Here is a 16,125-nt window from a genome sequence, read left to right as displayed (position 1 = left end):
GTAGGGCTGGGGCCCACGGCTGGGGACTGCAGCCCCCCACCCAGCAGTCTCTGCTGGGCCTTACTTCAGCAAGCAGGCCAGGCTCTGGGTTTGGCCCTGCTCCTTCACACAGGGGGTGATTTTAGCAGCTGTGTTGATTTGGAGACACAGCTGGAGGTGCTGTTTCCCAGGCTGCTCTGGATGGTTTGTTTTCCGTTCTGAGATGAGCAGTCAGCTCATGGTCACCAATTCCCGTTGATTGCAACGTTGCCCGTTCCAAGTAGGGAAGCACTGAGGTGTTGGCATTTTGGGTTTAATCCTCGTGAGGCGTCGACATTTTGGGTTTAATCTCCAGGGTAGCTGTGCAGCTCTTGTACCTTCAGTGCCAGTGTTAGTGTTTTCTGGTTTAATCCTTCAGAGGTGATTTGCTGTTGTTAATGGGCATGTTTGTCATCTGATGTAAATCAAAATTAAATTGGATTTAGGTGGAGTGCTTCATAGAGTCCGGGGCTTTAAGGCTATTATGAAACATGTTCCGCTGATCAGTTTGCATTTGTCTCTTTCCAAAATGCCTGAGTTGGTCTCTGTAACCTCAGCTGCACACCCTGCTATCAGCAGCATGGCTTGCTGTCATTAAGCAACTTGCATTTTACCAGTGGCCTTTGTTGATACCTCCCTGGGAACTCCTTGGATTTTGCATTACTCCTCTAATTCCTGTGCTAACAAGCTTTTCCAAAACAGCTTTGCTGTGTGAGTTGTGCTGCAGCGTCAGCTGTAGGAAGCTGCAGTTCTTTCAATGGTGCCTTGAGGTTGGCAGTACAAGAGCAGGGAAGAACTGTGTCAGCAGCTGGAGACAGAAGTGAGCTGTGGTCAAATGAAGGGGCTGTTTCCATCAAGAAATGGGGTGGAGGGGAAGGGCTTAGCAAGGTTATACCATGAAAATTAAAATACAAAGTGAGTAAAATGAGTTTACTAAGTTTCAGTTACTGTGGAAGCTTCAGACCCTGGCAATTTGGATAAACTTCTTGAAGTTAACTGGACCAGTTAAGACTCTCCACTGTACAACTCTGGATTCAAAAACTGATCTGTTAATTTTTACAAAGTGGTACCAGTTTTTTGTCCTAACTGGGTGCCTCAATTTCCACAGGTATTATAACTACTGGATCAACTTTAGCAGAGCACTACTATTATGTCTCAGCCTACAGAATTTTATACAGTGATGATGCACAGAAGTGGACAGTGTACAGAGAACCTGGCATGGGTAAAGATAAGGTAAAAATACCACATGCTTTCTTGGTATGTTCTAAGGAGATTTCACAGTTGTAAATACAAGTCATTTTGGTATGGTGAGAAATTGTTAAAAAACTTTCATTTTCAGTGTTATTTTGAATTGTAAACAGCAGATAAAGCAGAAGAAAATTTGAAAATATCCAAATATGTAAGGATTTGAACAGTTCTAAAATTCAGATGTTATTTTTGTTATTTATTATTTATTTGGGGAGAGAATATTCTATACAAGAAATATCTGTTGTCAGTGGTAGGTTTTCTGGTACTGCATCTTTTCAAGAATGATTCTACTTCTTTTAAAATAAGTTATGTGTTTTAAAATTAAGCTTTACTTTCTTATCCTCTTCAGGTTACAGAATAAATAAATGTTACAGGTTGTATAATTTGTCATGTTTTCTAATGTTTCTGTCAATCTTAGTTTTTGACCAAATACTGTTAAATTTCTTATATAAGAGAACCCCCCTTGCAGAGGGAGGGGTATGTTCATATTGCAAATGTTTTGCCACACAGAAAAAGTCCCTAATGTTAGCAGCAAGATAATCTCATTTTCCTATGTTTACAGCTCTGCAATATTTAATAGACGGTAAAAATGAGAAAATACATGTCTTCCCAGTGGTTCAGATCAGATTTTATTAAAGAAATTACAAGATTTTTAGTAATGTGTCTGGAACTAGATTTTCCTTCTTTTTCTTAAAATCCTTGGATGTAATTTATTTTAGGCCTGTGGTATTAAGCACATGTAAGTGTAACTACTAGTCTTGGTAGTTTTTTAGAAACAGGTTTTAAGGATGGTGACCTTGGCTATCCTTGGTCTTGTCTTTACTCTGGGTTAAGAATGTTTCAAGGTGGGATATATCATCCTCTTGAAGCAAAAGGCTGAAGTTTGTTAAACTAAGAGATTTTTGAACACTGAACATAATTGCAGTAGGAAACTCTTGGAAGAGAGGAGGAGAATTTACTGTCGGTTCTCTGAGCCTACATGTGAACTAAAGTGACTGTTGGTGTGAAGTATTCAAGAAAAAAAGGGAAAAACCAGCATATTTTGCTAGTTTTGAGTGCCCTCTTCTGGCCATAAAATAAGATCTCAGCAAGCTGCCTAGATTTAGGCTTCAGTGTTGGTTTGACAATTTTCTTTAAAAACCTTTGCAGTTATTGCCTTGAATTTGAGCGCATTGTTCCTCTTGCACGCTCATGAAATGAAACAAATTGTGGAGCCTGAAATTACAGGCAACAGATCTTTCTTTGTGCTCTCTGTGTCATTAAGGGACAGGGCATGAAGAATCATATGTACCCAGCACAGGAGCTGGAAGCTGTAGTTAAATGACAGAAAAAAAAAGGGTTCCATTTTTCTACTTCAAAATAGCAGATTTTCTCTCTGTCTGCCATCACCTCAGTTGATACAGATTTGCTTTTGGATGCATCTGCTTGCAGACTTCTCCCTTTTAACACGCCAGACCAGCTGGGAGGTGCTAGTCCCTGTTTTTTTGAAACATGTTTGGAATTCCTAACATTTTTCAGGAGACTAGAGGCTTTTCCAAGATTTTCCTCCAGTCTTTTTTGCAAATACCTTTTAGAGATTTGGCAGTACTCAAGAAAAACTTTCCTTAGCTTATCATGGATTAAAAAAAGAGTAAACGCTTGAACTGGGGAAAAAGGACAAATGAGAGTTGCGGTGTTGGAAAAGCTTTGTTTAACAGCACAGAGGGAAATGGAAAGAGTTTGATAATAAAAAGACTACGAGAGTGATTTCTTAGTAAATAGTGCTGTATTGAGCTCAGAAGCAAATTATTTTTTAATGCAAAATTTATGGTAACAAAAAATACAGAGTTGCAGGTAAAGTTAAGTTACTTCTGTAACACTGGATGTCAAAAGCTTGACTGATAAAAGCCTGGAGTAAAAATCTTTACTGTTAATCTTTCCTGAAGGTAAGAGTTGGTGTTGATTCTTTTTGCCCTTGCTGTTACATGCTCAGCTTCAGAAACCTGACATGAGCTTCAACTTTCAGAGTTGGGCATGTGTGTCCCTGCTCTGTAACATCTGCATGTGTTGCTTGGGCAGCCAGATGTGCCTTCTTTTGGTGCTGGGCTCTGGCAGGCACCGCATGAGCAAGGATACAGTACAGCAGTTCAGGCTGGGTGCATCCCCTCAGGAAGTCACCTCTCTATTTTGTTTCTCACTTGCATCCTTACCAAAACAAAAAATTAATTGGTGAGATCTGTAGCTACAAGCCTGTCATTAAAAAAAAAAAAAAAGTAGTAAGGGAAAAGTGGCTGTAAATTGGAACCCAGTCTGCTGTGGGCACATGAACTTCAACTACTTGGTGTTATTAATTTATTTCCAAAATAACATCATAGGCTTGCCCCTGCATTTACTGTGTCTTCATTTGTTGCTGCTGAATATATTTAAGAACAAGAAGCTTAAATTCAGAGTAGGGACCTGTTTTGAATGGATAGTTTTCTAGAATAATTATTTCAGGCCTCTAGGGATAGTCTAGGCATTTTGTTCAAAAACTCAGCAGTGCAATACAGAAATCTCTTCTCTTGCGTATCAGGGTTGAAACAGCAGTGATTTGTATTGATCAGAGATGTGCTAAAAGCTCTTGATTGCTCCATGTTATGCAGACACATTCAGCTGTTGCACAATGCAGTGCTTGTCTTTGAGAATGTGCTTTATTGCTTACCAAGTGGTGTGAGTAAGACGAAAACTCCTTATAATACTGACTTTTTTCAGGCAAGTGCCATAATTCTGTTCTGCATTGTGTCCATCATGATTGGCAGTGCCTGTATCAGTGCTTCAAAAGAAAGAACTCATTTGCTGTCATCCCAGTGGTGACCTGTGTTGGAGCAGCACCACAGAGTTGCATGTGCAGGGCCAAAGCCCCACTGCTGTGCACTAACATGGAGAGGCAGCTGACTTCTACCAAAAGACATGGTGCCAAACCATTCTTCCTGAAGGAGGGGGGGAAGGTTGGACTACTGGGCCAAGCTGCTGTATTGTTTTAAGCAGCCTGGGGGTGAAAAACCCATGGTTGGCTGTAAATCTGTCAGTGTGCTTACATTGAATCTCCCAGGGACTCTGCTCACTGCTTTTAAACTTGAGCCAGACTCGTTGTGGGTTGTCAAATTTTGATGAGTTCTTTGTGTGCAAGGATGGCAGTGAAGGACTAGCTTGAGCTCATCCCTCACACAAAGTCTGCACCCTTCTCTTGCAGAACATCATGGCTCAGTATGAGACTGAGGAGAGCTTTCACATTCTGAACCCAAATTCTTCTATTTTGTTGTCTCAGCACTTGTAGGAAGCAGCCACGAGAGGACAGTGTGGTTACACACTTGAGGGTGCCTCCCAGTGCTTTCTAATGACTACCATCCTCAGACAGGCTGTGCTGAACTGCTGGGCTGTGTGAAGGCACCACTTAATTCCAACTTGCACAGTGTCACAACTCCTTGCTATCCATGTATATTTGAAGAGTAAGTGTAAAATACCAAGAAGGGAGTTAGAATGACTCAGTGCCATAAACATGTGAGATGTGTGTAACAGCAGGCTGTGCCTGGGGAGCATCAGTAGGACATTCCATGGTACCTTTACTCTGAACTGTGTAGCTGTGTGCATACCTGTGCACACACCTTTTTTTGTTTTATTTAGTAGTAAATGTAATGGGGCCAAGGGAGTGGACAAGTGCAGGCAGCAGCACTGTTCTGGGGTGAATTGAATTCCTCACTGTTTATTCTTCCTAAATAAAACATCAAAATTGGTAGTACTTACTCAATTGCTGTTGTATTTGTAGAACATAATGTTTCTCTCTTTTTTTTTTTCCTCTTCTTTTCTAGATATTTCAAGGGAATACTGAATTGTACCAGGAAGTTCGCAATAATTTCATTCCACCTATTATTGCACGTTTTTTTAGGATTAACCCCTTAAAATGGCACCAGAAAATTGCAATGAAAGTAGAATTGCTAGGATGTCAGTTTAGTATAGGTAAGACAACTGAAAACTTTCAACTGTGCAAGACAAGAAATGAAACTATTAAGGTTGTAAGTGAAATTACTAAGGCTAAAAGTTATATCATGGGTATCCTTCTTTAATCCTTCTTTAGCTGGTATTTCTGAGTTTATCCAAAAGTTATTACACTTAACCAGGAAAATACTAAATTTACAAAATAAGTGTGTCAAAAGATGCCAATCACTTGCTTTCCATGTCATTGATTCCTTGGGGAGAGGTGGGGGGGCCGGGATTTCCGAATTATATAACATGAACAAAAGCTTTATAGCAAACTGTTCCAGCTGTCTTCTCCTGAAAAGGATATATGGAAAACTAGCACTTCAAAGAACTTACCTTATACATTCTTTTCTTCTGAAGGTCGTGCTCCTAAAATCACCTTGCCAGCACCGCCTCAGAACAAGAATGATGAGAAGAATGCTGACTTCGTGGATGACTTCATTCATTCAGTGAAGACTTCTCTGCAGACAGATAAAACAACTTTCACACCTGAAATAAAAAACACTACAGTGACTCCAAGTGTAACCAAAGGTATCCACCATTAAACAGTAGAAATGTTTGGAACTCCTTATAGTGCTTTGGCATATATTAAATGTGCTTTCTGCATTGAAATTTTCTCAAAACTTAACAAATTACAGTAGATGATCAATATTTTACTTCTAATATTTACCAGTTATTAAATACAATCTGCCAAGTAATATATGTAATATAATTGTATATACAATATATATTTTATAGATATATAATAGTTCCATCTTCCAGAACTTGTTCAAATGGCGTTCAGCTTTTAATCACTCAACAAACTTTGTCAGAAGGAGAAATTGTAACTTGGACTTCCCTTCTGAATTAATCAGGTGTAACTGTTTTATTTAATACTTTCTTAGAACAAAACACCTTTGATACAGCAAATCTTTTCTGGAGCAGTCTTTTTGACATGAAATTTGAAAAATGTCACCTGGCATAATCATTTTGTTTATCAAAGAAAATGGTCAGAAAAGGGAGCAAAGTCACTGCAGATGTGGGCACTGCTGAAGTGTCCTTTGGATGGCAGGGGACGGGATCACACAGACCCAGCACAGACTGATTGGGATTAACTGTTAAGGTACTGTGAAATTTACTTTTTAAAGGAGGTTTGAACTTACATGGTGGCACTAAGGGATTTTTTGTATAAATAATAGAATACATTGTTGTAACAGAAAAAACATATATTAAAACAAACTGGTCAATTTTGATGAAAACCCCTGCAAAAACCACCAGCTGTGAATGCATGTAGAAGAGCCAGATGTTAATTGAAGTTTGTGCTGTGGGAACATCCAGCAGAGTAGCTTAGCTGGGGGATCTGGTGTGATAAACACTATATGTGAAAACTGTGTGCTCTACCCAAGTAATTTTCAAATCAAAAACTGATTTATGAGAAGCTCTTTGTCTGACACCCTTAATTTAATGGCTTTCAGATGTGGCTTTGGCAGCAGTTCTGGTTCCAGTGCTGGTGATGGTCTTCACTACTCTGATCCTTATCTTAGTTTGTGCGTGGCATTGGAGAAACCGGTAAATGAATAGATGGATGAAAGTGCTTTAAATGAATGTTAGCCTGGTGTGTGGGAATGAAATGCTGCATGTATTGCTGTGGGAACTCTGTGGTCTGCGCTTGTGGGAAGAATCGCATTCTTTCTGAGAAAAAATTCACTTGACTTGCGAGGACAAAACAGCATTTTGTAACTGTTTTCATTGGAAGTGCTTTGACTGAAAACTGGTTTCTCTGGTAGCAGCAGACTGGTGATGGCAAGCCAGGTTACTGGTGCTTATATGTTAAGTTTGAGGACCAGTTACAGCCAAGGTGATAGGTGCTGAGCATTAATTAATGCATCTTTTGATAAGCAGACTAGTTAAAATAACCCTTCTTTTCTTTTTTTTTTTTCCACAGCAAGAAAAAAACTGAGGGCACATATGATCTACCTTACTGGGATCGTGCAGGTAACAAAATGGTTCTATGAAACCATTTGCACAGTGTTTTTTGTTCAATGTGCATTTCAGATTGCAGTTACAGTTTCCACTAGCAGAAGCTTCTCTAATGCTAACTGAGGGAGGCATAGCAAACTGAATTTCTTTTTTGGACCAACTTAATTGTACTGCTTCTTTCTCTGATTTCTTTTTTTCAGAAATAGTAAATGTCATGTCTCCTATTAAATCTGACCACTTCAGGGTTTTTTGTGAACAAAATAGAAAACTTTTTAATTATATAACATGAGGGGAAAATTAATTTGTAAGGAATGTCTCTATACATTTGATAGCCATTTATTTGGTACTTTTTTGTCCTGGAAAAAAATCTTTCATCTTAGTGTATAAGTTGGCTCAAAAATGTTGTTTTCATTGCCCTAGTAAGCATGTGGGATTTACGTATATCTTCTAGCCAACTGTCTTGTGCCTCATAAACTTAAGATCAGACAATTGAACCATGCAACTCTTTGCAATGGTCCTGAAACAAACCACCTGTGCCCCAGGTGCAAAGGGCAGCTGCAGCAGTTGGGCTGGTACTGCTGTGTGACTGTGCTTCGCTTCTCTGGCCTCTGTTGAAAACTTACACACCCAGTGTCTGCTCACTGGTAGTCTTAAGTATGTCTTACCCTTTAGAAAAGGAACCTTTTAATCACTTTCATTTGCTACATGTCTGTTTCTGATAGCTCACAGCTCTGACGTCTTAGGGTATTACTCAAAATAGTGATAATTGAGTTCTTTTACCTGCTTCAACAAAATACAAGCTGTGCTGAAAAATATTTTAGTAGCTTAAAACACAGTATATATGCACTCTTGGGTGGGTTTTTTTTGCTTTTTTTTTAATTCATGTGAAGGATGGTGGAAAGGGATGAAGCAGTTTTTCCCGACCAAATCAGCAGAACATCAAGAAACTCCTGTACGCTACAGCAGCAGTGAAATCAGTCACCTAAGACCAAGAGAAGTCCCAACAATGTTGCAAACAGAGTCGTCAGGTACTTTGTGGGCCATGTTTTATATACATGTATATGATTGACATGCCAAAAATGTAAGGAATCTGGCTACATTTAATTATTTCCTGGTTTTGGAGGGGAACAGAGGAGAAATGAGTAGTTCTGTGGGTAGGCATATCTCTTAAAATGCAGGCTTTTTCGTGTCTGTTCTCTCATTTCATGTGCTATAGACAGACACTTGCCCAAGTTAATGCAGTAACTGAAAGGTTCTTGTTTTTAAACCTCAGCAAGGGTGAAAGAATTCTTCTGGTTATATTTTCATGCACTGGAAATAATCACAATATTTTTATGCACAAATCAGAAATGTGGCACTTGATTCCCTACCCTCAATTATATGGGTTAAATCATACTTGGGATCTGGAAAAGGAGAGTTTATGGATAGTGGCACATGCCCTTTCCCTGGTGAGCCAGGCATGGGAGGATGATGACTGACTGTGCTTTTGGTTCTGCACTTACCTGCTGATGGCAGAGGTGGGCAGATGTGCAGGAATTACAGCTTCACTGCAGGCAGAATTAGTTTTCTTGTTTGGCTGCTTGTCTGTTTTTACCCAGCTAGTCAGGCTTTTCACCTCCAGCTTTTGTAACTCAGATTATCTGTTGAGCTAAAACATCTCAGACTACATGCAGGCTTCCCCCCTCAAAGGACAAACCCTCTACCCCAAGGACCACTTTTCATCCAGATCCAGGCAGAATAATTTTATTTAAATCTAATGTAAAGAGAAGAACATTTCAATCAGCTTCATTTTCAGGCAGATTTGCAGCATGGGAAGTTGCAGCCCACCTGGGAAGAAGTATAAACCTGAGAAATGGGATGTTTTGGTTTTGGCTATCTCAATGGCTTTACCTATTGGGTGGAAAGGAATCCTTTCCCAAAGCAATTGGCAGTGGTGGACAGAGATGGCCCACTGGTTTGATGTAGGATAGTGATCTCTGGGAGACTGCTGACAGGCTGTACTTAATGTGATGCCGCTGTAAAACAACCCAGTAAGCGTGTTTGTTTTGTTGGTGCTTGTAACAGAATATGCTCAGCCCCTGGTAGGGGGAATTGTGGGCACGCTTCACCAGAGATCAACCTTCAAACCAGAGGAAGGAAAAGAAGCCAGTTACGCTGACTTGGACCCTTACAATTCCCCCATCCAAGAAGTTTACCACGCCTATGCCGAGCCACTGCCCGTAACCGGACCTGAGTACGCGACTCCGATAATCATGGACATGTCCAGCCATCCCAGCACACCTCTTGGTGCTCCTTCCATTTCCACCTTCAAAGCTGCAGGGAATCAAGCTCCTCCACTGGTTGGAACGTGCAATAAACTGTTATCCAGGACAGACAGTGCATCCTCAGCACAGGCACTGTACGATATACCAAAGGGGCAGCCGGGGCCGGGCAGTGCTGACCAACTTGTGTACCAGGTGCCACAGAGCATGGCCCATCCCACTGTGAGTAAGGATGAACAAAGTTAGCTCATGAGTAAGGTAGAATGATGGCTTGTTTCTAAAAGCCAGTTCCATAAAGCTCACAGTTTCACTTTTTTAATTCCATTGTTTTGGTATTGTTAGTCTTAAATAATACAATATTGAACCAAAAGATGTGGTATGGGAGGTCGGGGAAAACAGTAATTCTGCTTTTCCTTAAGCTGTATGACAATTACCAGCTTGTCTCCTGCAAAACCATGGACTTTTTAATTACTACTGTACAATTGTCTGTCAGACATGAGAGAAGAACTCTTCATGATTAGCTCCAGTAATTCATAGATGTGAGTGATAAATTGGGAGAAACAGTTTAAGTACAGCCAGTTATTTCTTCCTAATGGTACTATTTTTTGGGGGTAAAAACCCCATCTCAATACCCAAAGCTCTTAATTTCTGTGCAAGCACTACAGCTTCTAAAATTCTTCTTTTCATTGTAAAATGTCTGCACAACTTTGGACTTAACAAGCTGCTTTCAGGACTGATGGCAAAAACCCCTTTAGCTTCATGTCATAAAATAGTTTTTCTTCTGAATTACATTATTTCAGCTTTTGTTAACAGAATTGGCAATTTTCAGCTGTGTGTTCCTCAGAAGGTTCCTGCCTTTTTGGTTAGGTTAGCCTTCCAAAACTAGAAGCTGCTGTCTTGTATAATCTCTTTGCTGCCTCTTCTCCTTAAGCCACTCAGTTGTATTCCTTCCTAGGGATCCAAGGAGGCACAGACTGACACAAGCAAACTACCTGACAACTGCTTTTATATTATGGCCTCTGAGGCCCACTTGAATATCATCTGCCTCCAAGTCAGACTTCCCTGATGCTCAGTGCAAGAAGCATTCAGGTTTTGGAGGTGACTTGAACTGAGAAAGGCCCTGCCCTCCCCCAGAATGTCCATTATTCTGTGTTCAGGTGTGAGCTTATACAAAAAAGGTTTGTACGTACTTTTGTGAGTGCTTAAGGAAGCACACAGATATTCTAATGGTGCATAGTTTGTGTTAGACATGCATTTAGCACATGTGTTACGTTTTAGCACAACTGCCAAATTTAGCCTTAGGGCTTTTTTATGATTGTTCTTATTGGAAGCGTGAAAGATTCCAAAACCTTTGCAAAAGAACCAGTACTATTCCAAAGAGTGTCCATTTCAGACTTATTTATTGGAAGTTCCATCCTTTGAATGTTCCAGTGTTCTGTACTATGAAAACATTGCAGCCAGTCATTTCCTGGGGTAATGTCGACTCATTTAGCTAGGTAATCACAAAATGAAAACAGTCTGAATGGCATATTTGCCATTTTTTATCTTGTTAGAAAAAAAAAGCACAGCTTTCTTACCTAAGTAGGAGAAAACCCCTCTATAACAGCACTATTGGAATTTGTACATGTGGACTCCCTCCCTACACAGTAGCCCATTTTATGGACTTCAGGGGTTACTGTTTGTGATGCAATTCAAAGCCTTGTTTACTGCCCAGGTCCTTAAACACTGTGGACAAAGTCTGAATGGAAGCCACAGTGCTGTTCAAGGGGCTGCCACCATGCCTTAACACCAGTACATCATCCTCACTTACCCCTGGAAATCTGTTTGCACAGGGGCTGTATATAAACTCTGGAATCAAAAATCACTTGTGGCCTGTTCAGCATCTAAAATACGGTATTACATAGAATCATAGAATGGCTGGGGTTGGAAGGGACCTTAAAGATCATCTCCTTCCAATCCCCTGCCATGGGCAGGGACACTTTCCACTAGATCAGAGCTCCTTTGAACCTGGCCTTGAATACTTCCAGGGTATCTATAATTTCTTTGAGCAACCTGTTCCAGTGTCTCACCATCCTCACAGTAAAGAATTTCTTCCTTTTATCTAACCTAACTTCCCCTCTTTCAGTCTCCACTCATTTCCCCTTGTCCTGTCACTGCAGTTCCTGACAAGGAGTCCCTCTCCAGCTTCCCTATGGGTCCCTTCAGATACTGGAAGGTTGTAATGAAGTTTCCACACAACCTCCTCTTCTCCAGGCTGAACAGCCCCAGCATTCCCAGCCTGTCTCCATAGGGGAGGTGCTCCCGTCCTCTTATCAGCCTCGTGGCCTACTCTGGACTTGCTCCAGCAGTTTTGTGTCCTTCTTATACTGGGGGCACCAGAGCTGGATGCAGCACTGCAGGTAGGGTCTCACCTGAGCAGAGGAGAATCCCTCACCCTTCTGGCCATGCTCCTTTTGATGCAGCCCAGGATCCCATTGGCTTTCTGGGCTGTGAGAGCACATTGCTGGCTCATGTTGAGTTTTTCATCAACCATCACCCCCCAGTCCTTCTCTGCAGGGCTCCTCTCAGTCACTTCTCTGCTCAACCTGTCTGTGAGCCTGGGATTGCCCTGACCCAGGTGTAGGACAATGCCTTGTTCAACTCCAGGAAGTGCCAGCTCTCAGGCCTGTCCAGGTCCCTCTGGATGGCATCCCTTCCCTCCAGCGTGTTGACAGCACCTCACAGCTTGGTGCTGTAGGCAAACTCACTGAGGATGTGCTCATTCCCACTATCCCTGTCACCAAGAAAGATGCTGAACATTCTCTGTGCTACCTTAAAGCCCAGTTCTATAATTTCTGATCATTCATTCTCATTCATTGAGAATGACATTTTTTAATTATTTGTTTTAGAGCTTGGTATCTTAAGCCTAAATGTGAATGTAAGGATGGTAAATAAGACCCATTAGTGAACAGCCAAATCCTGCCTATGATTGTACTTTTATGTTACTGCAACTTTTTCTGACTGACAAAACTAGTCTGCAATCTTCGTAGTTTGGCTTAAACAGGTGACTGTTCCTAGCTAGCAGCAGCAACTGTGACTGAAATTTTCTGTATCTGAGCTGATTTTATTTCAAGGAGTGGGCAGTTAGTTTCCACGAAGATGTGACAATACAGCTGCAGCCAAGAATCCTCTCCATTCTCAACCTGTACCAGCTTAGGCTTAAAAAATTAATCTACCATAAAAATAAATGGATGTCATTATAAATAACACACCTGGATTTAATTTTTATTGCAGACCAGGAATGGTAGAACTGTGGATAGCTGAAGGCTAAGGTGGTGTAAGAAATAAGCTATTTCCCACTGTAATACCCACTGTATTTCTCTACAGTGGGTTATTTTTTCAGCAAACATAATGCAACTTCAATATTTGAGAAGCATGTTAAAGAAATGGATATTTTTAAAATTTAAGCCCCTTTTTGGAAGGAATTTGGTCCCAGGCTTTGCTCTTGCTTCAGACTTCAGACATGTTTTCTGCTAGCTCTAAGATACATTTGAACATGTAACAGTTGGTTTTAAATTGCATGACACTAAGACTAGAATTTCCCTGTACAATAAAGCAAAGGTACATTTCATGGGTCTCTCTTATATGTGAAGACATGTATATAAAATGTATTTCAATCTTGTTTGGCTTGAGTATTCTCCCAGAATGTATGTTCTTACCTCAGCATGTATTTTAGTTCCTCAGTATTTGTATATGTTGCTAGGACTTAGACTGTATAAATAGTGAGGGGGTTTTATATGTTAAAAAGTATTTTAAATAAATTGTACATACCTATTACTCAGTATGTTTGCAGTTAACACCTACCTTGTATCTAATTCATCTGCAGTCTGGAAATGGCAGGGTTATTGGTGAGTTACACGGGGTCATGCCCATCTCCAAGAGTTTCCTGGCAGCAGGTAGGCTGGTCCTGTCCCCAGTCAGCACAAGCCCTCTGCACTGCTGGAGAGGCTGCTGGTTCAGTCTTAACCAGACCATGGCTATTGCCAGTTACTGAGGAAAGCTGATGCTGCTTGTGCTTTTTTCTCCTCTTCATATGAATTCCAGCACTGCAGTGCCTCATACAAAGAACTCAGTCATAATTAATTATTGTTTTCATAAAACAAGGTAAATGTAGTGGGAGTTCAACAATGTCTCGTTGCAAGCTGTAAGAAACTCCTGTTGCTCTACCTGGCACTTCAAATGTCTCTTAAAACATCAAAGAAATGCACACAATTAAAACACATGGGAAAATGAGCACTGAGGAATTCTACTGCACGTGCTAGTCCAGTGTCAGTCGGCTTTATGAGTTGTCTGTTCCTTAGGTAAGAATTAAAGCAATTGTTGATAATGTAATCAAATGTAGTGTGGCTCAACTTGGAAAGATGCACAACTATCACTTTTATGAAACCACATGATCAGTAACCAAATTCTGATCTAAAAAGGGATATAAAACTTGAAACTAGTGTCAGAAACTTCTGCATAGCCAGAAGTTCATACCGAGGCTGTCTCTGATGCCTTGGAAAAGGAAAGGAAATAATTTTTCTGCACATGTAATGACAGTATTGCACATGAACTGGATGAAAGACTCCTACTTATATTCATGTTTAAATATCAGAAGATTAGAACAGCTTTAATTGTCCTGTCTGCAAGCTGGCCTGAGCTAGAGCAACCACACCCACAACTGTTTGATCAAATTACAGCACAATCAGAGTCTCTTTAAAACCAAAATCAAATAATATTATGATTTTTTAGCTTTTTTTACCTTTTTATGTGGCTTGATGCAAGACAGAGTCCAAACTGGTCAGGATGCAGCTGAAGGACAAGGTGGATGGCTGCAGGCCACAATACATAAAAATTATTTATAGACTGTGAAATCTTAAGTAATTTATTAAGTGCCTGCAGATCACTTGTCTTGCTCCTGAACATGCTGCAGCTTCATGAGATTTTAGCTCTCCAAAAACAGCTTTTGGCAACAACAGGCTGAGTGCCAAAATCTGCTCAGGAAGGCTCCTTCATTCTGGACTATGCTAGTTAGTACATGAGGCTTTCTGAAACAAGGCAATAATACTGAGTTTTATTAGTTAAAAAAAAATAATGCTGTATGTATATGGATCCCTATCTAAACCAGATGATAGGAAAGCATGGATTAAAATACTCTTTCAGAAGTCACAGACATAGGTCTGTCTCAAGCCCTTCTACATCTTCTCTTTGTAACCTCTCAAAAATAGATTCAAAGATAATCACCCAACTGAATGTGGGATGAAAAGGCACTGGATCATCCAATGAAGTCACCTGCAGCTGAGGGGAGCAGCTGCCTCTCCACTGAAAGAATATCCAAGATGAGAATCTTGTTTCCAATAATGAGGCACTTCCAAGTATGATAAGTTCCTCATGTCTTGCTCGTCTTCTGGGCGGGGCAAGATTTGTGGTGTTCCTCATCCTTCAGCATAATGACTACACTTACCTAAAATACCTAAGCTGATTCTGGGAGTGATTTTTCATGTGTTGAAGAAATTCTATATCCTCTCTTGTACATGTACAACCTCTTCTTATTCTTCCTATACTCGCTTCACTGAAGCCTGCTCATAAAGAAATACATGCTTTTTTTTCCAACTTTCTGATGACCAAGACACCAAATGCTTGCAGAGGGGAGGAAAAATTATTAACTGAAACACATCCCCCTCTGAGAAGAGCTCAGCTGGCTCCACTGCAGCCAGTTAATCTACAGGAAGAGAAATATAAGTTTCTGTCTTTTGCATTTCTCCAAAATACCTGACCAGCTAGAGCAGAATGGAAGTTTCCTAGAAGAATTCTCTCTGCTGCTTTGCAGTGGAAAGCACTCAGCTGGGTTTCCCTCACCTGGCCATCTGCTTTTGGGCTTTTTTGATAAAAAAACATCCTGAAGACTGCTCTTTCAGGTTTGGCTTATAGACAATACAGAAAGCATAAATTCCTTCATGATAGAATAATAAAAATGATTTGTCAAAACTTAATTGCCATCAATGTCAGCAAAGCACAGAAGTGCAGGCAGGAGAGAAGTGCAGTGGAACAACTGTCCCAACACATATGTCCCTATTAATGGTTTTGGAAGCTGGTCGCACTCCCTGACCTGCCAGTGACTGCAAAATTTTGCAGTCCTGTTTTCAGTGGAGGTTTGTAGTATCTTAGAGGGAACAGTTTAAAAGGTAAACCTTGTGTCAACAATTAAGTAACATTTCTTAGCTGCCAAAGTCATGAAAAGCTATTTGCTTTGCATTTCGTGAACTAAAGAGACAAAAAGAAATTTCCATAGCAATTATTAGGAGCAAGTGAGGAATGGCTACAAAGAAGACAGATCAGAGAGTATGTTAAATTTGTGTTTTGTAGTGTAGGATCAAAAGACAGACAAATTCTGCACATTATCTCTAAGAGGCAATAAAGAAAGTAATTAAGAGCTTGATGCAAATAAACCAAAATAAGCCAGTGATATTTTGTACTCCTTCATAATTCAAAGGGACTGAAACCAACCTTATTTTAAAAGTCACCTCTGCTCTATCACAGTAAACTCAATTTAATGGAAAGATGAAAATTGGACAGACATTACTGGAAAACTTGGTACCCGTAAAAGAGTTTGAAACCAATGTGG

The 16,125-nt window shown here is 40.3% G+C and overlaps 1 protein-coding gene across 2 annotated transcripts in view; it reads left to right on the top strand.

The window, feature by feature from the left end:
- The window catches only part of DCBLD2 (discoidin, CUB and LCCL domain containing 2), a 39,042-nt gene extending 29,169 nt beyond the window's left edge, over positions 1-9,873 (top strand). Inside the window, exons 9-15 of one of the 2 annotated variants that reach the window (XM_068180986.1) lie at positions 1,127-1,275; positions 5,094-5,241; positions 5,623-5,793; positions 6,717-6,810; positions 7,187-7,236; positions 8,112-8,249; positions 9,286-9,873. In XM_068180986.1, coding sequence (XP_068037087.1) covers positions 1,127-1,275; positions 5,094-5,241; positions 5,623-5,793; positions 6,717-6,810; positions 7,187-7,236; positions 8,112-8,249; positions 9,286-9,728 — 1,193 coding nt within the window. In that variant the 3' untranslated portion in view covers positions 9,729-9,873. The remainder of the gene's footprint in view (positions 1-1,126; positions 1,276-5,093; positions 5,242-5,622; positions 5,794-6,716; positions 6,811-7,186; positions 7,237-8,111; positions 8,250-9,285) is intronic. The other variant, XM_068180984.1, reaches the window with a different exon arrangement.
- The last annotated feature ends 6,252 nt before the right edge of the window (positions 9,874-16,125 follow it).

Source organism: Anomalospiza imberbis, chromosome 2, assembly GCF_031753505.1.
Source record: "Anomalospiza imberbis isolate Cuckoo-Finch-1a 21T00152 chromosome 2, ASM3175350v1, whole genome shotgun sequence".
Classification (NCBI taxonomy): domain Eukaryota; kingdom Metazoa; phylum Chordata; class Aves; order Passeriformes; family Viduidae; genus Anomalospiza; species Anomalospiza imberbis.
The sequence above is the reverse complement of the archived record's forward strand: the minus strand, read 5'-3'. Positions and strand labels throughout refer to the sequence as shown.